The 22,836-nt window shown below is 40.5% G+C and overlaps 1 protein-coding gene across 1 annotated transcript; it reads left to right on the top strand.

Annotated features, from left to right (window-relative positions):
• The first annotated feature begins 8,398 nt into the window (after positions 1–8,398).
• Positions 8,399–16,848, top strand: CAV2 (caveolin 2). Its single transcript, XM_066318991.1, has 3 exons — positions 8,399–8,566; positions 8,675–8,862; positions 15,721–16,848. Exons 1-3 carry the CDS (start codon positions 8,414–8,416, stop codon positions 15,869–15,871), a joined length of 492 nt encoding a protein of 163 aa, XP_066175088.1. The 5' UTR covers positions 8,399–8,413; the 3' UTR covers positions 15,872–16,848.
• Positions 16,849–22,836: the final 5,988 nt, after the last annotated feature.

The following is a 22,836-nucleotide window of genomic DNA, read 5'->3' as shown; positions in this document are numbered from 1 at the left end:
TTCCCTAATATGCTTCACAGGATTAATAAACATGAGCTTGACAAAACTGCATTTCATTCCCACACAAAAACAAATGGTAATGAGTTAGACAGATAAAGACAATACAGCACAAAAAGCCCAGCTGTCTTGCTAGAAATTATATATAAAGAAAAACAACCCTGGTCTACCAGATCTCAGTGTTCAGACAACCATAGTGATACTTTAGTCAGAAGGTCCTCAATAGATATGTTCTCTAGTCTTTTAATTCTCTTTTACTAAAACATTTGAAGTAAACTAGAAAGCTTATAATTAAAAGAGTTAAACAGATACAAAATCTTTGGTTAAGGCACCAAAATAAACCTGGAGCTGCTGAAATGGAAAACAGAATGAGTCACAATCCAAGAAACGCCTCAGGCTTGCCATTCTCTCAGTATATGCCAATATTCTCTAATAAATCTGATATTCAAACATTCACAGTTCCCAGCATATGTTTTAGACAGTTAACAACATGAAAACAAAGCATATATATATATATATATATATATATATATATATGCACCTTTGCTGTCTTTGTGCTTTGCTGGGACATTTGTTGTCCTTAGAAGGGCCCCAGGAACATTCTCAGAGCATTCCTTGGCCCAGTATGAGCAAGCTTTTCTAGGAACCAGAGCTCAGGTCGAGGGAACACTACCTCAGAGGGCAAGAGTGGGCTAAGTCTCAGGAGTGGCCTAGAATTCAGAGTATAGCCTGGGTTGTTTCACCATATATAGCCACAATACAGTCTTTAAATACTTTGACCTTCAAGTCTCTGATTTTGCCCTTATTCATAAAAGTTCCATTGGAAAAGGTGGAGCTCTGACTTATTTCAGCTGCATTACGTACAGGTTTCTATCTGAAGGAATGAGGTCTTTACATGGAATTCTTTCTCAAAAAGAAAAAGAACAGAATCATAAAAAGGGTCATAGAAAAATTATCAATCAACAAACATGAACACATAGGCACAAACACAAAGTAACAAAAACAGTTATAAATTGAAGCAGACCACTGAAAATAAAAGGGGCAGACCTTCAGCTGGTATAAACAGAAGTGGTGATTAATCTTAAAGCTATAATGTATGAGAGAGCGTGCACTAATAAAATAAATGTTGCATAAAAGAGTTTTGTGCTGGTTTCACAACCACTACAAGACAAAAAAAGAAAGGGTAAAAATCTATCCATAGACTACTTTATTCCCTCTGTGCCTCCCAGGAATTTTACATGCAATTATAGTTGTCTAGCTATCAAAAAGAGAGAGTGAGAAAATGGAAGGAGTCCAGAGAGTCCAGAAAACAGCAAAAATTATCAGAGAGATGGATATGTAGTGAGTAACTAAAATAGAACTGAATTTTTAAGACATTGGCTGTATGACAAGTAAAGAGATACAACAATCTATAGTCTGAAAGGCATGAATACAGAAAGAGAGGGACTTTTATGGGAATGTAGAAAGGGAAACTGAATAAGAAAAAATGCATTCTGGATTTCCAAAGAAGACTGAACTAGTCTTCCAAGCATGGAATGTGTAAAAGATCTGCTAGTCTAGGACTTAAAATGTTCTATTTTCCCACTGTCTAAAGTAGGCCTCTTAAAAATTCTTATTCCAGTAGGCGTCAAAAAAATTTCTTATTCCCATTCCCATTAATTCATCTGCATAGTTCAGTGTTCATTACTACTACAGCTACTTAGTCGTAGTAGCTAGCATTTTATTCAAGGATCATCTAGCTCTGATCAAAAGTTTCTGAGAACCAACCAATCTTTAACCTAGTCCCTGTTATCTGCTATGTCTCCTACCACTGCTACCATAAGCACAAACACTGAAGGAAATTTTAAGATGCAAGCATTGCATACATATATTTCAGCACATGTTGAACTCACTGGCTGCAGCTAACTCTTAGAGAAGAGTTTCCCTATTGCCCCTAGACTTAATAAAAAGACAGACAGAAAGAGGAAGAGCACATAGCCTTGGGAGGGAGTGGCCTGGAGGGGAAAACCCCAGAAGTAGCCAATTGAAGGTTAATCACAATTTGCTAGACTTCGACAATTGATAATTTACCTCCTCTCTAGAAAGTAACTTTGCATTCTATCTGTTTCAATCTCCTTTCTTTGGATAATGGGGACAGAATCATCTCGATAGAGGTTTCAAAGTAGGAAATTTTTTAATTGTATGCCATTTGAAAAAGTATTCTGCAAATTCTACTTTTCTCAAAGGATGATCCTTTTTCATAAAGGAAGGGTTTTACCTTAGAAATTACCTTACTTATCCAAAGAAGTCAAGATTTAATCAAGCTATCAGACTATAAAAAGATAATAAAGTTAAGTTTAAGAGAAAAAAATTTCAAAGAACAGTGTATATGAAGCACTCCTTGGAAAAGAAAAACTCATCATTCTGTGTACAGCTGACTTATACACATTTGGGCTTTCCAAAAGGCCATTGGAAAACTACATGATGAATAAGAATGGAAAGTATTTTTTCTGTATTTTAGAAATAAGAAATGAAAAGTTTTGTTGTCCAAGATTGAATTACTTTTATGGATGAGAACGTACTAAACACCTCAGAGATTTTCTGTGCTATTAACATACTGCAAACAGACCAAAAATGCATTCTTAGCAAAAGGAGTTTATCAGACCCTAAGTATTTTTGTAAAAGAACTACAGAAAAGAATGACATAATTCAAGCATAACATGTTCAGTATTCCTCTTCTGTATACAAAGCATGAAAAGAACAGAAACTGGTGAAAAGATCAAAGAGATTTTCACATAGAGAGTTGTTAAATAGCATGTTGCAGAAAACATCTGGAAAACTTAGTGGCAGCAAACCCCTGCAGTGTAGTTTAGAAATCCAAACAATTATAGTCTCAATCTAGTGACTATCACACTTTTACAGATGAATGACTTTTAAAAACAGACCAGGGAAGCATTTGTTCCAGCTGCTGAATGGATAGAAATCTGCATCTTCAGAGAAAAAAAAAATCAGGTTTTGAGGTTTTTCAATATCCAAAGCACCTAAGCTTATAGTAACTATTGAAATGGTCAAGAGTTTGATTTTTATCTTTATAAAAAACATCAATTAATGACAGCACATTGCTTCACACCCCCAGTCATCACCTGCCTCCCACCAGACACAGCTTCCCACAAAGCAACACTTCATCAATAGATGAAAGAACAAAACAAGCATTAGCAGAGTCCTAACTAAAACAGAACATTCAGCAACCTCCAAAAAATACAGTGTGATCCAAGGCAAAGGATCCTCCATCACTGACAACTAATGACAGAATGTTTGCAACAAAAACCATCCAAGAAGAGTTACTGCTTTTATAATGATTTCTCATCAGAACCTCGTTTAACTTCGATGCTCATAGAGAAATCACCTGGTCCTTCTGCAAATGCCACAAGCACCCAAGCTGTTTCCCTATTTCTTCCACAATATCCCTTTTCATTTTTCATTTCAGTGGGCCAAGAGACCAAGCTCTGATGAACTTTCAGGGCCTGGTTTCATGCTACACTGGTTTAACACCTTTCTCTCCTCTGGTTATATAAGCATACGTTTATATGCTTATAAGCAGCCATAAACACTGGGGTTACACAATTTAACAAGCTACCACCAATCAGCTAAACAGTAGCAGCTGTTGGACCACCATGCTGCAAGGCTAAAGCAGTTCTGCTCCCCAGCTCTGGCAGGGCTGGGGCATGAACAGCCTCAGGAGCCGCCAGAGTAGTTTCAGTGCTGAGTAGCTTTCCATGTCCTACAGCCCTTTCTCAACCTTTTCTAAGGTGCAGCTGGGGCACAGAGCAGGAACCACATTAGGGTGTCTTATAATCTTTAACATGCGTAAACACACAGGAAACGTTGATTATATCGGGCCCTGAACTGCTGTAAACATCGAAGTGGCCAGCAGGACTGGGGAAGTGATTGTCCTGTACTCGGGACTGCCGTGGCCACACCTCAGGTTCTGTGTCCAGTTCCCCTCATTACAAGGACATTGAAGGGCTGGAAAATGTCCAAAGAAGGAAAACAAAGCTGATGAGAGGTCTTGAGAGTAACTCCTTTGAGGAGCAGCTAAGGGATTGGGGTGGTTAAACATTACCACTGTCTGCAACCATCAGAAAGGAGGCCGTGGGCAGCTGGGTTCAGCCTCTTCTGAAAATGCGAAAATGAAAATTCTTCCCTGAAAATGTGGTCCAGCACTGGAACAGGCTGCCCAGAAAAGTGGTGGAATTACCATCCCAGGAAGTGTTCAAGAAATGACTGGATGTGGCACTAAGTGCTACAGTGTAGTTAACATGGTGGTGCTCAGTCAAAGGCTGGACTCGATCTTGGAGGTCTTTTCCAACCTTCATGATTCTATGATTCTATGATTTAATACATATCATACATACAGACAGCCTCCAAATCCCAACATGGGAACTTTTCACTAGGTCACCACTTACTTCAGCATTCAAATCAGAGTCTCAGTGAATCATTGCAAGTTTTACCCTGTAATGTATTCTGACATATTAATAACAGCTCTGATGATACATCCTATAAACTGCTGATAGAAGGAAAATTTTTAAAAATTGAAAGCTCACAAGAATGAATTATGATAACACACTAAAAAGAGTACCAAACTTCTATTGGTGGCAGAAAACAAAAAAGAAGTTTCTAAAAATGTCTGAGCCCAGCCCTTTGCTCTTCCCCGTGCTCTCCATCTGCTCACAAGGAACCATATTCCCACTGTTTGTATTAAACAGCAAACTCTCTCATCCCTCAGTGGAGACTATTTGAGCACTATTAAGTCATCAAAGCAGAAACTCAGGAGACCTCATGGGAGTACTTGTTTTCTTCCTTTCTCATATTAGAAATCAGAGGCTATACTGAAAGCTACTATAAACATCTCTATTACTACTAACTTAGCTTGGCTAAAAGAGATCCAGAAAATCCTAAAATCATTTCCACAACCAGTGTTTGGCCGAACCTATTTATCATGTCATCTGTATTCTGGCTCACAAAGCAGCTTTCACCTCAGCACATACAAACCCAATCTTCATAGGAGCATTTGGCTAAATTTAGCAGCAATAGATATAATTCAGCAAATTAAATATAAATGTTTAGCCACGGCTTACATTTATTTGCATTGATTGGCCACTGAAAACAGTGAATTTTACACTTCACAGCATAAAAAATGACAAGAAAAATGAGGAAGCAGAAAAGAGTTTCCATACACAGAGAAAGGATCTCATTATCCTTTTTAATGAAACAAGTCAAAGGTCACTGCTTCAGCTGTGACAAAGTAGGATACATACTACAGTGTGATGTACACACTTTTTCCAAAAGTCTCCCAATGTGTTTGATTTTTTTTTTTTTTTTTGTTATCCAGATATGGCTGTATCAAGGCAATGTGTTAGTGTTTACAATTTAAATCTCTCTATGTGTCAAATCTGAATATTTAAACTGCCTGCTGTGTAAATAAGAAAATGTAGCTTCTAATCAATATATTTAATCTGCAAGGCCCTTCAGTGCTGGTTTCATTTTAACACGTCTCACATATCCCTGAACATCACACCAATTTCTCAGTTCTCTACAACTGCTTCCTTCAAACGGATTTACACCCAGGCATAAATTTAAATGGTTAGAAAATGGAGATATATTTCTTCAACAACTGATGTTACCTTCAAGCAAAAGTTTAGTACGTAAAGAACTATACTTGAGCCAAAGCATGGAAGTGCACACATACGTATGCATTTCATGCCACATGATAGAATTCCTTGGCTGTTACCAACACAGAGATATATATATGAAAGAGATTTGTCCAAAGGTTATTAGAGAATATCATGCAAGATTGGAGAAGTTTCACATCCTGTTTATGGTCATTTTTCTCTACCCTTACTTTTGTACTTCAAAGTGCCCTGTCCAGCCATGCTGGCAGAAAGCTGAACCTGGTGTTCCTGAACATGGATACTGGAAAAAAATCCCCCTTACTGAACACTGTATTTTATTTTATCCTTTGGATCCATTGTATCCTTTTATTTTGTGCATTTGCCAGGGATTATAACTTGATGCTGCTCTGGCTCTACTCTCACCTCACTTGATAAGTCATATACAAATAATTTCTAAAATAATTACCAAAGTTACTGAAAACAGCATGATTTAGGGGGTTTTTAATAACCAACATCCTCAGTCATATGAAGACTTGAGCTTTTATTGCTTTTAAATAGGTTTTCCATGAAATGTTATTCTTTCAGGAGCAATTGCATCACCACTATATTTCAAACCCTCAGAGATTACAAAGGTAAACTCTTGGTTTTTCCATGGTGTTTTCTTCGTGTTTATTAATTAATACAAAACCAGATTTCAAAAAGTATATGGACGTGAACAAGAAAGTGCTATTTACTTTTTATAAATGGGGCTGATACTGCAAGCCAACTCTCAAGTGGCAGACTGTGATTTGGGAGATCTTTCAAGAAGAACCACTCCCTAGCTCTTAGCAAAGCTGGAGCAATAAAGCAATGGACTCACTGCTCCAGCTGGTTGGGTTGAGTGAGATGCAGGAGGAGTGGTTGGGAAATGGGCAGAGCTGCTCAAAAGCAGGTCCCAGGTTGTGCACATGCACCTGATCCATGTCTCTAGTGAAGGGAGAAGCAGGAAGTAGTTGGTACAAACCAGTATGGTCCACGTTCTGTAAGTGAGGGGCTAGTTTGGGAGCCTGTGATGGTGGCTCCTACATTGCTTTTCGGCAGTACCAAATCCAAATTTTTGTGCCTAGCCCAAGGAGCTACCAGAAACCTGACAAATGCCTTTGGGCTGCACTCAGGTCCCCATATCATAGACCAAAAAAACCAGAACAGCTGCTGAACAGAAGCACCCTGAAGGGTAAGGCCGAACCTCAACTCCAATTGTTTTTTTAATTTTTCTCACTCATGGAGCAAAGAGTAATGGAGGAAGGCAGGAGGGGTGAGGGAATGCAGGGTAGAAATGCAGCTCATAAGTATGTCTTTAGTCATCATGGTGTTTCTTTGCTTGCCTTTGAACCTATTTTAAACTCGTATTTGCAGGCTTTTTAGACCTAGTCCAAAACATTTACGTGAGATCAGTATCACTAAGCTCACTAGTATGGCAGAAAAAACCCCATCAGTATGAGTTACATTCATATGCAAAGCTTTTCTGCAGAAGTTTCCGACTAGAACAATGCAGTATAACCAGAGCACTGTAACAGGTGATTTCCAGCCCAAATTTTGCACAGTTGCTTTTATATCACTTTCTTGTGAGCTTTTTAAAGACTAAAGCTCTCCCTAACTTAAAGGAAGTTAAAATTAGCAACTTCCTCTTTAATTTAACAGGCCTGGATGATTGATTAGTAATATGACTTCTCTCTGAGACTGACAGGTGACTGTGTGTGGTTATAGAATACAGCAAGAATGAACTCCTGACACCTTATGAGATCACTCTGCATATCACTATTATCAGGTACTTTTAGCAGTCATTATAACAATTTAGTGACTTTATACAGATCACTCTTAGGTTTAAAACATGTTCTCAAATAAAACAGAGGAAATAATTTGTATGGACAGCTAAAACCCAAAGAAGGCATGAAAATATTTGTAATGGCAGATGCAGTATCTTACTGCAGCGAAAATTAGGCGGTTCAAGCAGCACGAGTGAAGTCAATCCCGCTGCAGTGTGACAGCCCAGCGGGGCCGGACAGGGGAACCTCGGCGGGCAGTGGCGACTCACCTCTCCTCCCCCTTCTTTCCCTGTTTCCCCTGCAGCTGCAAAGGGGCGACAGGCACGGCCCAACATGGCCCAGAGCACAATCCCCTCCGCTCTCTGTGTTTGCTGCCTGTGGTTGCGATGGCACAAACGCTGACAAAGGCCAGCCGGGCACCGCAGATGAACGGGGAAACGAGCGCGGCCGGGACAGCCCGCCGGGAGCGCTGAGCGCCCACCGAGCGCTCCGGCGGCGGAGAGGGGCTGCGGCGGGCGGACCCCGGCCCGGGGCTCCCGGGGCTCCCGCTGTCCCCCGGGGCTCCCGCTGCCCCCCGGGGCTCCCGCTGCCCCCCGGGGCTGCCGCTGTCCCCCGGGGCTCCCGCTGTCCCCCGGGGCTCCCGCTGCCCCCCGGGGCTCCCGCTGCCACCCGGGGCTCCCGCTGCCCCCCGGGGCTCCCGCTGCCCCCGGGGCTCCCGGGGCTCCCGCTGCCCCCGGGCTCCCGCTGCCCCCCGGGGCTCCCGCTGTCCCCCGGGGCTCCCGGGGCTCCCGCTGCCCACCGGGGCTCCCGCTGCCCCCCGGGGCTCCCGCTGCCGGCCCCGGCGCGGCCCGCGGGGCGTGTCCCGGGCAGCCCGCTCCGCCCCGGCCCGGCCCGGCGGGGCAGCGGCGGCGGACGGGGCAGGGCCGGGCCGGGCCGGAGCCGCGCAGCGGCGGCAGCGCCATGGGGCTGGAGACGGAGAAGGTGGACACCCGCATCTTCATGGACGACGACGACAACTTCCCGCGGAGCGGCGGCCCCGCGCTGTCGGAGGCGGAGAAGTGCGCGGAGGACGAGCTGGACCGCGACCCCCACGGGCTGAACTCCCACCTGCAGGTGCGGGCCGGGCCGGGGGCGGGCGGGGCCGGGGCTCGGGTCCTCGGCGAGGGGGGTCCCCGGCGGGCTCCCCGCTCCCCGTGACGGTAGAGCCTCCTCTTGTTGCAGCTGGGGTTCGAGGATGTGATCGCGGAGCCCGAGCTCACCCACTCCTTCGACAAGGTCTGGATCTGCAGCCACGCTCTGTTTGAGCTCAGCAAGTACGTGATCTACAAGGTGCTGACTCTGGTCCTCGCCATACCGCTGGCCCTGGTTGTGGGGATCGTCTTCGCGACGCTCAGCTGCCTCCACATCTGGTAAGAGTGTGCCGTGTCCGTCGGTGCCTGGGCTCTGCCGACAGCTCCGCAGAACTCCTCTCCTCTAGCGTTCATTCCTGCCCAACCACCGATCGCCGACTTTACACCGATAGTCACCCTAGCTAATATTAACTGCTTTATTTCTAAAGAGACAGAAAAGGGAACAGTGTTTTCTCTGTCATTCAGTTCCGTGCTTTAGTTTTACCTGCAGTCTGTCATGACTGTATAAACTCCTTGGGGCAGTGAGCCTGTATTCCCGCTTGGATGGCACCTACAGCAATGCATTCCAACCTTGGCTGCCTTCTGGAGTGATTATGGTGACTGGATTTGTTTTTTAACTGAAGTGCAGAATTTGTTCAAACGTGTTTTTTAAATGAATTATCTAGGCAGAAATATTACTAATGCTTGAAGTTATTACTAACTTCCCAGTACTGTTACCTCTTTCATTTTTTTCCTCACAGACTGAAGAAAGTTTTTGAGGGCCCAGCTTACTCTGTGTTACTGCCATAAAATGTAGTGCCAGTGCTTTGCATCTGGTACATAGATATCTCTAGATGCAGTGCTCCAAAACTCTTCCACCTAAGCAAAAAACAAAAAAATAAACACTGCTGAGCTCAGGAAAGCTGCTTCTGGCCATGGCACAAGTTCACAGGCAAATACATTGGCCATCCAAGTCACACCAAACCTGTGTACTTTAAGCATAATATACTCACAAAATAACAGGAAGAGTACTTTGAGACCAGAAAGGGAGATGATGGTGGAGAATGAAGAAAGTCAAGGTGAATAATGAGGTTGAGGAAAGAACTGACAATCCAAAAGCCTGTAGAGGAAGGGATGAATGCAGATTATTGACATTATTTCTGCAAACCAGGATTTTTCATGTACATGAGTTTTGGGCAGAGTCTAATTTGACTTGGGTAACAATGGATTCCTTTTCCTTTTATCAAGGAAAACAGAATACAGAAACTGGAAGTGAACTCAAAACTCTAGGAATACATTGATTTATCTGAACCTGTGGTGACAATCTCGTGGGTGCAGATTTCAGTTTTTAAAAGTACAGTGGAAGCTTGTGTTGAGGACATTGTCAAGCCACTTTGAAAACTGATTAACTTCAGTTTTAGAGCATAGTGTTTGCATAATATCTAAGGGAGTTGCAGTGCAGTTTAGAGATGCCCACTTCCTGTATGTCTTGTTCCCAAATTGTTACATACAAACAGTGCATAAGGCATAGTGTTGCCCCGATATTTAGACCTGTCAGCTGTCACTGTGCCATGGTGTGACTGCAAAAGGGTATGGTGAGTATAAGTTTCCAGTAATGAAATATCTGTGGAGAAATTCATCAATGCCAAATTTATTAAAACTGTAGTACTTTTATTGTGCTTCAGAAAGATCTTTTATCTGGATTTCCCAGTCTGGATACAGAGTTTCACTGATCCAGGACTCAGAGGTCAGTTACTATTTATGCACCTAGTCCCTAGTGACTATCTCAGGAACTGTGGGTTCTCAGTACATGTGAAATAGGACTACCTGGGTGTAGCACTTCATGTGAAAATTTCCTCCCGACTTTCTGTGAATACACTTGCTTCCCCAAAAAATCATTTTCTTTGCCCAGGTTTGTTGTCAACATAGAACTGATCTTTCGTTTTGATCTTCCTTGCACTTGGGCTGGATGTGAAAAGATCATGTAACTCAGTAGTGCTGTCTGCATCCCCTTGGACTCCATCCAGTGCTACCATCCAAAGGCAGTAATGCCTCATATTCCCACAAACTCAGCTGGATTTGTTCCAACACAAAGGTGGAGCACACTGAGACTAAGTTGGCATCTCTGCACCTCTTTGTGTTCCAGATACCATGCGAGTGAGGAGTTCAACGTTTCTGCATTTGCGAGAGTAGTGCAAAAGCAGTGCACGTTTAGAGGCCCTAAACATAGGATACTAGTCCCTTGTAGGCCCATTGGGTCTGGACAAAAACACCAGCCTAACTCCTTGTTTTGTGCATGAAAGGAAATTCCATTATAACTCTGTCTTCAGCTATTTAAATGTCATGAGAAAACTCTGGCGCAAACCCTCCCAGAAGTCTGCCACTCAGAGTCTCTGTGCTGCACTTTTATCATCCAAACAGTGAGGTGATCATGTTGATACGTCATAAGGGAGCCTTTTCTGGAGCTAAACTCAAAAGTGTTTCACTAACTTTTGGAGGTGTCAAGCAGAAAGCTCTGCTGATGTCATACATCAGCAGAATAGTCAGCATGTTAAAAATCCACATAAGTCTAACAGCATTTCTCATGCTCAAGGGCACCTTGTGAATTGCCCCCATCACACCTGATAGTAAATGTTGTCTTTCACCTGCAAAAAGAAAGCTAAGAAATATACAGCAATACACTTAATTTTCAATTTTAACCATGAAGATGGAGTATATTGTGTTCCCAAACTGGCTGCTTGAGTCAGAATCTGGTTTGATGCGACCTGGTAAAAGATACAGATGGGCTGACACTGGGCCAGCTAGCACGTTGGTGATCTACATACAAGCCAGTTCAAGGAAGTCAAATTCACATTTTTCCTTTACTGGTGACTGTCATTCTCACCAGAGTATACAAGCCACACTGAGTTGTAACATCTTTCTGTGAAATTAGCAAGCTTTTAAATATGTCCTCATATTGTAGCTGTTAAGGTTATTGATTTTTGGACACAAACAGGAACAGAACACTTCCGGTTTTTCAGGCACTCATGCAAAATCTTTGTATTTCTTGTAGGTCAGCAACTGATTCTTGTTCCAATCCACATGTTTGCCACCTCTTGGAAATCAACACTTTAAGTTCATATATGCTTTTTTGTAGTCTTATCAGAATAGTGTTCATTGCATATTTATGCTAAGAGTCAGTGATCCATAACTTGAGTCTTGGATCTGAGATGGGCTCACTCAGCTCTGTAGTCATCACTGGCTAAAGCAGTAGGTATTCACAGCACTTCACTTGAGCGTCCATTCACAGTACTAAGATAGAGCCATGGACTTACATGAAAAGCAGTTACAGACATGCATTATTTCTTACCTTTTTCTATTCCACAACTTCATTTACATAACTGCTGCTATCATATACAACCCTAAAACCATCTCCCTACTGACTGCGTGAAATCTAAATAAATTACACTACAGCTAGTAAGGCCTACCTTATAATCTGGTGGTGCTGCCTTGATGCCTCTTCTTTGATGTCTAGTACATATCCCTTGGTTTATGAAAAAGGAAGTGCATGGATGTTGTCTTGCTTCTTTTGTAGTAGTTTTATCTTTTCCAGTCTACCCGGGTTCTGGAATACATGTTATGTGATTTTAATGCTCTTCAAATATTGTGTATGAGTCATGAAAGGCTTTGGTGGTTATCTGTTGCCTCACTTGTCCCAATGGTTAATGGCACACAACAAGGAGCTGTACAACTGCTAGGTAATTTTTAGCTATCTTTTCACAATACTTGCTGGTATTGTAGAGCTATACAAGACTTTTAAGTCATAATCATGATTTATTACATGGAATTAGATAATTTAAGCACAGAAACACAGAGCATTTGAAAAATAGTATTAAGACATGTCTGGGATTCCATTTTGAAGAACATTACAGGAGAAGGTGTGATTCTTCACTTTGAAGCTGGAATCTGAATTAATGGTGCATGACTAATCCAACATTGTTGCTCAAGTCTGTGAAAAGTTGATTCTCATTATCAGTGGGAATTAATCTGTGCTCTGCCATTTCTAAGAGGTGTTTAGTTCTTGACAGTGTTTGTTTAGGGCTTAGCAAGAAGAGAAAGTAACATGAGCAAAAGTGAGAAACGTCGTTGAGGGGTATAAATTTGTGTTTCTGTTGCCTTGAACAGAAAAAAGAGAAAATAGGATAGGAGGGGAAAAAATGGGGTAATTTGCGCTTTTCAGTTCAACGGTTCCCAAAAGACACAATTCATCTCACTTGGTCAAAGGAAGGGTATTTTATAATACACATACAGAGCAAGATTCAGTGAGAGGTCATATAGGTAGCTGTCTTCAGCTTAGATGACAAATTCCACAGACCTTTTGTTTTCTTCCCAATACTGCACTTAGATGGTAACACAAGTAATACCAGTATGGCATCAGTGTTAATATCCTTGGGATATAATACTTTAATTTTGCTGTTAGACATAACTAACAGTAAAATTACCATGTTATCATTAGTTACCATGTCTGTGAACTTTTGTCAGGTCACAAAAGCAAATACATGGCTTCTAATGGCATTAGATTATTTATTTTTAAGTGTGACTGGTCACTCCATGGAAAGCACATTCCACCCTCTGATAACCTGGAAATATTGCACTATCAGATAAGATATGCCGTGCAGAATGGGATGCAGACTTGTACACATGTAAATACACATGTATATATACACACACTCACATAATTTAAAACTTAGAAAATACCTTTTATGACTCTCCTTGGTGTAAAGTAGGAAAGATGTTTGAGTAATTGTTCTATAAGTAGATGGACTTTTATTTTAAAATTGAAAGCTATTTACATTAATTAGCTTTGGTTGCAATCATGTCTCATGTAAATCCTGTGGATTTGGCCTACATTGTGTTTTGCATGCATTTACCAATAATAAAAACATCTAATAACAAGTGCTTAAAGATTATAAAACGCTACCAAAACATTTTAATGCTTGTTTTGTTTAAGATTATCAAATATAGGTTGAGTTCCAGTACTGTGTGAATGACCTTTACAGCAATTTCAAGTACTGTGATCACTGCTTCTCCAGCCTTCTACATCTTTCTGTGAATCTTCTGCACACTGTGGTATTTGTTTAGTTTGCATTTTGTGTGGTCCTGTCAACAGAGAGTCCAAAAGAAATGTTGTATTTTCTGCTTCTCTCTAGTTCAGTTGGATTTTTAAAAAAATCAGGCCAAATTAATTATAGATGATAGCAAAGAAGCAATTACACAGTCCTTATAAACTATCTGAAATGGAAAAGAGGTGCAGTCAGCACAAACGGAATAGCCATTTCTGGTGCTTTCCCGGTGTTGCTTGGAAAAATAGCAAGTTGGGGTTTTTTTTTTCCTTTGCATTATTGATGTTTATCAAATGCATTCTAACAGGTTAAGGCTTAATTTTTTACTCTATAAATCACCTCTATGTGCAGTGATATTATAGGTGGTTATAAACACATAGTTTACAGGGTTCAGTTTAAAACTAGAGGCACATTATGCCAGTAATGCTCACAGTCCTATATGGGGTGTTTCAGCAGAGACAAAAGAGAAGGTTTTAGAAAAACTATTCTTGTTTAAATCCATCTGGGCTAGCTTTGAGTAGAGCATTGATGTACTAGTATATGGCTTGTATTGTATGACAGAAGCTGTTAGATAAACACTGAAAGTAATTAATTTTGGTTCTGTACATTTCTAACCTTCAACTTTTTTTTAAATGTGGTGGGTTTTTTAATCTGACTTTATTAGTCTGAGGAGTGTGCATTGTAAATACACAGCACCTTTTTTTTTTAGACTTACAATGAAATGAAAAACTACTTATTTTCTGTCATTCCAGTCAAAGTCAGTGAAAGTTCTGCAGTGGAATTATGCAGCAAGGGCAAGATTAGGAACTTAAATTTTGAATGCAACAGTAAAGCAGAACAGAGTTTATTATCTTTGTCAAAAGAATCTATAGCTTCTTTACTTAATTTAGGAAGTAAATGTGTTCAGTATGGCAGAGATTTTTTTAAAACCTTGTGCTAGTAGAACTTAAGTATTCTTTATGTATACATTTAGTTTGTCTGCGCCCAAGTAAGAATGGTTTAGTGAAATGACCAGAGGTTTAGGCCAGTAAATGATTAAGGAAGGAGAATATCTTAAAATAGTGTGGTCAGTTTTATATCCACTGGCCCTCCTGAGTTGCCCAAATGTGCACTTCTGGCTCTCCTCCACTGTTAGCATGCTTGGCTCAAGCCACCAGTAATGACCTTGCTTTGGAATTGGTACACATGGAGAGCAGTCCCCAGATGCTTACCATTGCTGAGGAGATGAATGCACAATACTTTCTAGTATGCATCCTGAGTGAGCAAAAAAGATCTGTTCCCCTGATGAGGAGTTCTGACCATATTCTAATGTTAATTTCTCACCCACAAATGAGGAACTTCACAGGATCAGCCCATTTTTCTGAGATGTGCCATGTACCTGTATTGTAATAATCTGATATAACTGGATGTTGCCTTCCTGTTTCTGTTTTACTGTAGCATCTTATAACGGGGATGGGTAGGAATGAGACACCAGTGGTGTGATGTGCATGTGTTCCTGTCCACATGTGCCTGCCTGAGAGATAGATAAAAGAAACACCAGAAGAGGCAGCAGAGTAAGAACAGATTGCAAAGGGTGCTGTTTCCAGTAAATCAAACTAGGGAACTAGATGTTTCTGTCAACTCCTAAAGACCCACATTCAGATATGACTACAGCACAAGTGAGTCCTTAGGAGATGACTGCTCTTCAGCCAGGGTGGGTGGCAGCAGGGCTATGGCAGCAAAAGTTCATCATTCTAAATGGCATGTAAAGAAATTGCCAGTTAGTAAACAGAGACACAGTGAAAAGAAAGCTGTTGTCCACACTCTCATGTTGCATACAAATGATTCTGGCCAGAGGACCACATGCATATGCAGGTGTAAGGCCTTGAGCAAACAAAACTGATGGAGAATGACTGCAAGAGAGTAGAGTCAACTTGCTTAAATATTTATATTATAAAGTTACAAAAGTTAAAGAACCACTTCTCTTCCATAAGACGTCACACTTGTATTTCATTATCCTGATTTCCCCATGCTGTAGCAGCACCAATCCTCAAACCTTTCACTTTCTGTTTTACAGGGTGGTGGTGCCTTTTGTGAAGACCTGTCTCATGGTCCTGCCTTCGGTGCAGACTGTGTGGAAGAGCCTGACAGATGTTTTTGTTGTCCCATTCTTCCATAGCCTAGGCCGGTGCTTTGCCATGGTTAATATACGCCTGGACCCAGAGTAAACATCAGAGATGTGACACTGCTGTAGCTGTAGCTGGTGTTATACTTCTTTGCTAACCTAACATACAAGTACTTACCATTCATTCCAACTGATAAATTACAATGGCTGGTTTAAGTGGGAACATGCTGTTTTCATTAAAATTCATTTATTATCAGGGAGATCCATATAAGAATTAGTAGACAGTTTTCATAGCTCAGTATGTTAACAACAGAGTGATCGTGGAGTATATTTGCAACACTTTATTTTAATGGTAGATTGACTGGTAGATAACAGGAGAATTCTCATGGAGGATTATAAGCCACCACGGTGATAATGATTGGTGTTATTACTATAAATAAAATAATGAATAGGCTGTCTTCCCTTACACAAAACTGATCTCTAGGGTTTCACATTGACTTCACTGCAGTTCCACCAGGGATCATTTCTGGCCTCACTGTGCAGAGTGATAAACCCAGTCCTCTGTTATCAGCAGTTAAAGTGAACGTGACTAATTGCATAAACATACTGGGAGAGGATCTGTTGTGTAATTCTCCTATATGGTGGGGGGGAGCTCCTTTGAAGTTTATCCCTTAAAATAAGGTGTTAGCTAATGATCTGTAACATTAGCTAATCTGTATATTTTATTTAATGAGAGATTAACTTTGCTGTATATTTTGTACCTTTGTAAATGACAGTTGATCAGGTTTTTATGAAGCATAGTTTCTCTATTATTTGAATTCTAACCAACTTCTTAAGCAGCAAGAGTGAAACACTGCAAAAATTACTTTATATAACTAAAATTTCCTTTTCTAAATTAAATAGATTTTGAGTGTTGCTGTGCAATTCTAATATATTAATTATACATGATTGTGTGTAAAAGCAAAGATTATAAGTGTTTTCATACACAGTTATGCAAAAGACTTGGAAGTATCTGTTTATGTGAAATGGTTTTTATTAAAAATTGGGTGTAATAAATGCTACCCTGCCTATTTCTGTATATTATTGGTGTGAACATTGTGATATTTAAAGCAATAGACACTATGCCAGCACTTTAACTAGGCAGCAAGCTCCTATAGAAGGCAAGTGAGTGTACTCAGTATCTTTGTCTAATTCTCCTAACCTATTGACTTGACTCCCTCTGTTGCTTCTTTGCTATTTCAAAGACCCTTTCTTTCTTCTGCACCTAATATGAATTTTTAAACCAGAATAACAGAATGTATGCAGAGGTACATTAAAATTACATTAGCCTTCTGGTGGGCTTATGCTGCTGTTTTATTTACATACAGATGGTAAGTTGCAATTGTAAAATGTTTGTATGATTTCAAATGTCATCTTCTAAAATGATGTCTCGAATTTCTTATCAAACAGGAGGTATCTAATAAAATAATAAAACGTCAGCTGCTTCCCATTTTCAACTTCATTTCTTTTCAGATTTGTCAACTTTTAAACAAACTCTTAAAATGCCAAACAACATAGAATACTGTGCAGTTCTTCCAAAACATATGAGAGATAAAGAAATGGATGAGTATCAATACAGTTCCACTATTATCAACTGCATTTAACATATTTATCGTAGAAAATGACATATCTCTGCAATTAAGCCCATACAGAATGATTACTTTCTCTGAAGTAGGTTTCTCTGCAGAATTTTGGCAACCATCAAAATAACAATTCTTTTTACAGGCGCATGCTTTCTTTACAGATGAGCTGCAGAATTTTCCTTTTCTTGTCTGTTGGCCTATTAAAGCTACCTGACACTGTATAGTCTTTGTATATTAAGAACATCTTTGGCTATTGAAAGTATTTATAGCATTTGTGCCATGTAGAGAGGGATTCATATGGCTTTGCAAAACTGGATCTTAATGATTAGTGCCCATGGAAACTTCTCTTGTACTTTTTTATTCTGCAAGAAGTTAGCTTGTTTTTCAGATGTGTTCTTCAAAATACCTTTCTTGTGTTAACGGAAATAACTCTTTTGAAAATAAAAATTGGCCAGGCTAGGCTTAAACTCTTTTGAGAGTTATTTTCTTTTACAGTGTCCAAGGACTGTTACAAAGATATTTTCCACTGAAAAATATCCCCTTGATGAATTCATTTAAAAGAGAAAAGATAATAAATCAATCAGTACTAGTTCTTATGTCTAAAAGGAGCCCTATAAAAGCCTAAGCTTTGAAGGAGCCCAAGTCTGGATTTTAAGTTTTGAGAATGAGGCCATTCTCCAGAGAAGGATGTATCATTTTATGGTATGCATTCCTGGATGTATGCATTCTTAAATAGCTTACTGAAGTCAACTGGCTCTAGCTATCACAGACTATTGAGTAGAATGGTTTGTTCTTATTTTGATTTAGGCTTGTCATTGATGAGTTCTTTTCACCATTTCTCTAGCTGCTACAAGACTCAAGCAAGATTGTAATTAAAGCTCTTAGTTTCTTAGATATTTATTGAAACATCTTTCTCTGGAATAGGTGTGCCTTTACTATAAGAAAATACAAAGTGCACTCTTAGACTTTGGGTAAAATATTAGATGCTTGGCAAATACTCTTATTTTGTCCATAAAAGAAGTGGAAGGAAGTATAAATATTTACAGGCTCTCCAGTACTCAGGTGTGAATCTGCCCCACACAACTCTGGCTGGCAAGAATTCTCAGGATTTTATGGTTCTACATACATCCTGAAGGTCTGGCCCAGCACATACTGTGAATACCTCACAGCACTGCTGGACAACAGCAACTGAATGGGAACTGGCACTGAACCGTGCTCTTCAATGTAGGAGCAGGTCTGTCTCCAGTTTGAAATGTGGACAAACTGTCACAGCTGATCCCTTAAAAGCAACTTCAAATGAGAATTTAGGCGAGGGAGTCCAGCAACTGAGTGTCATTGTCTGCAACAAATGTAGGAAAATTTACGCCCCATTCAGATTATTTTGCTGCATCTTCGTGTCTGTGGAATGGGGAAAATGTTACTGTTCCTAACAAGAGTAGACTTTCCATCATCATGGTAGAGCATTACAAAAAATAAAGTGTGAGATGTTCCAATTCAGCCTGTCTCCTGTTTCTGCAAACCTTAGGTCTACAACCATGAGCTGGAAACTCAGTTCTGACTTGCAAAATATTTCAGTATCTTGTTTTTATGAAGATCACAACTAACATACAGAACTCACCCTGGATTTGTGTTTATGGACTTCTTAATTTAAGAGAAGTTTAACCTACCTCCTCATCAGACCTGTTTCCTAAAATGCTCCTAAATCTGATCCTGGAACTTTTATATTTGTATCTTATCTTTCACCACCCTAGTAGTTCACCATTTAAATTGAAATAAATTCTTAACAGAAGCTTTGATGTATTAGTAAATGAAGAGCCTGTTCCCACCTATCCAAAAAGTTCACTTAAGCATTACTGACTAAAAAGTTCAGAACATCCCTGCAGCTCTGGGACCTCAGACCACACACTTGTATGAAGTGGAAGCCAAAGAATGGTAAGTCCTTTATTTTTACAGGGTGTGATCATTCCCCCACCTGCAGAGATAAAACTATTGCTGTTATTAACTCTGTTAAAAAAAAACATGGAGAAATACATCTGTTTGGGTTTTTTTTTTTTTTTTTTTTTAATAAAAATGCAAATGGAACAAGGTCAAACACCAGACACTTTACCAGTGTTGTCTGTTGTCTATGCTCATAAAAATTAGAGTTGAAGGCCTCCAGAGAAACTGAACTAGCAGTTAGGCATTAAAAATGGAGATTCTTTCTTCATGCAGAGAATTACAAATTAGGCAAATTAATAAAGGCTAATTGTAGCTTAGTGATACTAATCTTCCTCAGCTTATTGCAACAAGAAAATGTCTTCTGAGAGGCAATTCAGAGGAGCTAAGATAGGTTCCTGCTTTGAATCATCCTCCAGAGAAGAGTCTGTACTGATGAATGCAAAATACTGGGCTGGGCTTGGCTTGGCTTCTTTGCTACATAAAAAACTGTATTTGCTGCAGAAATTGGGAAGGTCGATGGAAGAAACTAGAGTTTCATAAAAGTAGAGAGGCAGGTTATTCTCTACACCCTTCTCTCACAACTTGATGCTGGGGTGAGTGTCACCTGTGTTAGGTGTTTAATTTTGGCTGTTGTATTCTTCCCATTCCAACTGCAAATGGGAGAAAGAAGGACCCCTTCACATAGCACTGAATCAGATCCTACTTAAGATACTCAGATGGTATAAAATATAGTAATTCAATTTTATTTCAAACCTTGAGGAAAGCTTGTCTATTTTTCTAACTGCCTCAGCCCAATAAGAGCTGCCTTTTCATCCCATGTACCTGATCTTGCTTTTTTATTTTACATTATTAGAGCTATCACAATGATACAACTATCAGCTAGGGTTTACCAGGCAATGCTTAGGTAGAGAAGCAGAGTGACAAAAAGCCCATTCTACATAAGTCTTAAGGAGTGGGTATTTAAGTCATTAAATATTTAAGTAATTTAAGTCAATACTCATTAAGTATTAATGAGACTAGTTCTCATAGTCTGACATTTTCTATAAAACACAGGAACATTTAATAATACAGTAGAACTGGAAGAATGGTACAGAACAGTGTTGACACAGACCGCTGTTCATGGTCCAGCTCAGTAGTTTTCAAGGTATTTGATACTGCAAAGGGTGGAGAAAAGAGGGACTTGGTTTGCACAAGGTCTGGCAGAATTAAAGCTTTCAATCTATTTGCCTCTCCAGTCAAGGCAGTTACAAGCTATCTTGCTAAAGACCTACAGGGGCTAGCTCTAATAAAAGATGTACACACCTACTACAGGATTGAGATGAGAAAATGTCATGCATTTTGATCCAAAACTGTAATCCCTGCCCAGCTGCCACCCAACCAGGAACATGTCTGAACTCAGAAGGCACCTCCCTTTCCCATAACTCCCCACAATACTTACAGTTTTACTTTTGTCATGCCCAGAACTGCCCTTATTTGAGCAACTTGCATCTTACTCACATCTAAGCCCAGTCAGAACCCCAAAAGAAAGTGGGGCCTTAGACTCCTTAAAGTACACTTAACTGCACATCAGCAGAATAAGGGGCTTCCCAAAATACACTTTCCCAGGAGTGAGTCCAAATGTAGTGGCACACCTCGGGCAAAAATTGATTTCAGATTTCTCAGGTGTTGGTTTGAGTCTTCCAGCCCTTAGGCTATTGTGAAATGTTTTATGGCAGCATCACTTTCACATAAAATGAAATCACTCCTGTCTAGAGACTGTGAGAAGGAAGGAATGTGAGAAGAGCTACCCATCTCTCTGGTACAACTAATCCTTGGATTCAAGGCACAAACAGACCAAATACCAAATGCATACCTAAACCTGCAGCCCTGTATACTGGGGGTGAGGGGAAGCCATCTCTATGGAAAAGTTCTGATCCAGTGACTTACATTTTAAAATGCAGAAACCCTCCAGAGAGTGGGGACAGGATGACCACCATGAATCCTCCAGGACTACAAGTCTTTAAATAATGGAATGAGAAAAACATTGGCCTGCATGTTAAACTTACTCTAATGCTTGTTATCATGCAACAGAGTGAGAACAGCAGCATGACTGCTAAAAGTTTAATACAGTTCTGGCAGCTAAGCCTTTCATCCAGAAAACCATACAAAACTGCACATAAAATGATGTGGCTAAGCAGTTGAACAAAAGACACACAAAAAAACCAATGATCTTTCACTCCTAAGCCTCAGGTTTTTAAGTGCTCTGCATAAGGCAGGCTGCTCATGGACAGCCTCTGTTACCTGACAGCCTTGTTGCTGTTGAAACTATAGATAAAGAAAACAGTTTGCCAGGGCTGATTTTGATCTTGCTGACATGGGAATATATCAAGAGTATTGCTAATACCATAACTGAAGTAACTACACAAGCTTAAAATTAAAAAGAGGGTGAGGAGTAGAGAAAGAAAGGAGTGTTTGATAGCAGACAAAGTGAGCAGTCATCCACATTCAGTTCAGTTTCATTACTCATTTTCTGAGTTTTTGAGGGATTTTGTCCAATCCTTCCTCCACCACCACCCCCCCCCCCACTGTTTTCTGGGAGTCCTACCCATAACAAAACTTTTCCTCCCCTCAAAATGGAAAAAAATAAATCATAAATTGCATATGCTTTGCTCCAGGTTTAGAGCAAGTTTTCAACTAGGATAATCTCAAGGTTTGAATTTTCAGTTAAAGAAAGATTTTGGATCAATAAAAATTTTCTAAATTAAAATCAGGTATGAAATACCTAAGGCTGGAGTGATGAAGAAAGGCAGTGAGGTGACCCACCAAGGTGGCACATAGTCCTTTTCAGCAACTGGCCTGGACTACTAAAGACGCAGCAGAGCTCTGTGAGAAGACTGGGTGGCATTTCCAAGGCCAGTTTGAGTGTCTACAATTTCTGGCCACTCCTAGATAATCCATTCATAGCAATTGAGAAGGGGAATGGAGCCTTTGCACTTTCAGAAGATTTCTGCAGGCCCTTTCCCATAAGCTATTACTCTTCCTGTGAGTGTAACAGGAGATCCTTGCAGAACTCCTGTGTGCATCCATGCCAGCTCTCTGGCTCGAGTTTGCGTGCATTTCTTGCATAGCAGTACTAAAGGCAATAGGCCATGGCTCCATCCCTCTCCATCTCTGCAGGTGGAACTTGCTCACTCTTGGCAGCATCCAGGCCTTTTTTTGAAGAGGATGTCTCCATGGTATTCCAGCTCAAGAAAACACTGCTAACATTGTAGAGGCTCAGGGGCCTGCCACCAAAGTTCTTATACCTCAGCCTTGGAGGGGGCCAAAGTGAAGAGAAACACCCCTCCAGATTAGAGCAAGAAAAGCCTTTATAACACAGCCCTTTGTAGCAACATGCTAACATCTTTTAGGTTTTGTTATTCAAGCAGCTGGTCAGTTAACATCACCCTTGTTCAGGCCCCATTCGCCATTAAGGGCTTTCCCTAGAATGTTCTTCCCTCCCTTGATCCCCATTGGCCCTGTTTTACAG

Source organism: Sylvia atricapilla, chromosome 5, assembly GCF_009819655.1.
Source record: "Sylvia atricapilla isolate bSylAtr1 chromosome 5, bSylAtr1.pri, whole genome shotgun sequence".
NCBI lineage: Eukaryota > Metazoa > Chordata > Aves > Passeriformes > Sylviidae > Sylvia > Sylvia atricapilla.
The sequence above is the reverse complement of the archived record's forward strand: the minus strand, read 5'-3'. Positions and strand labels throughout refer to the sequence as shown.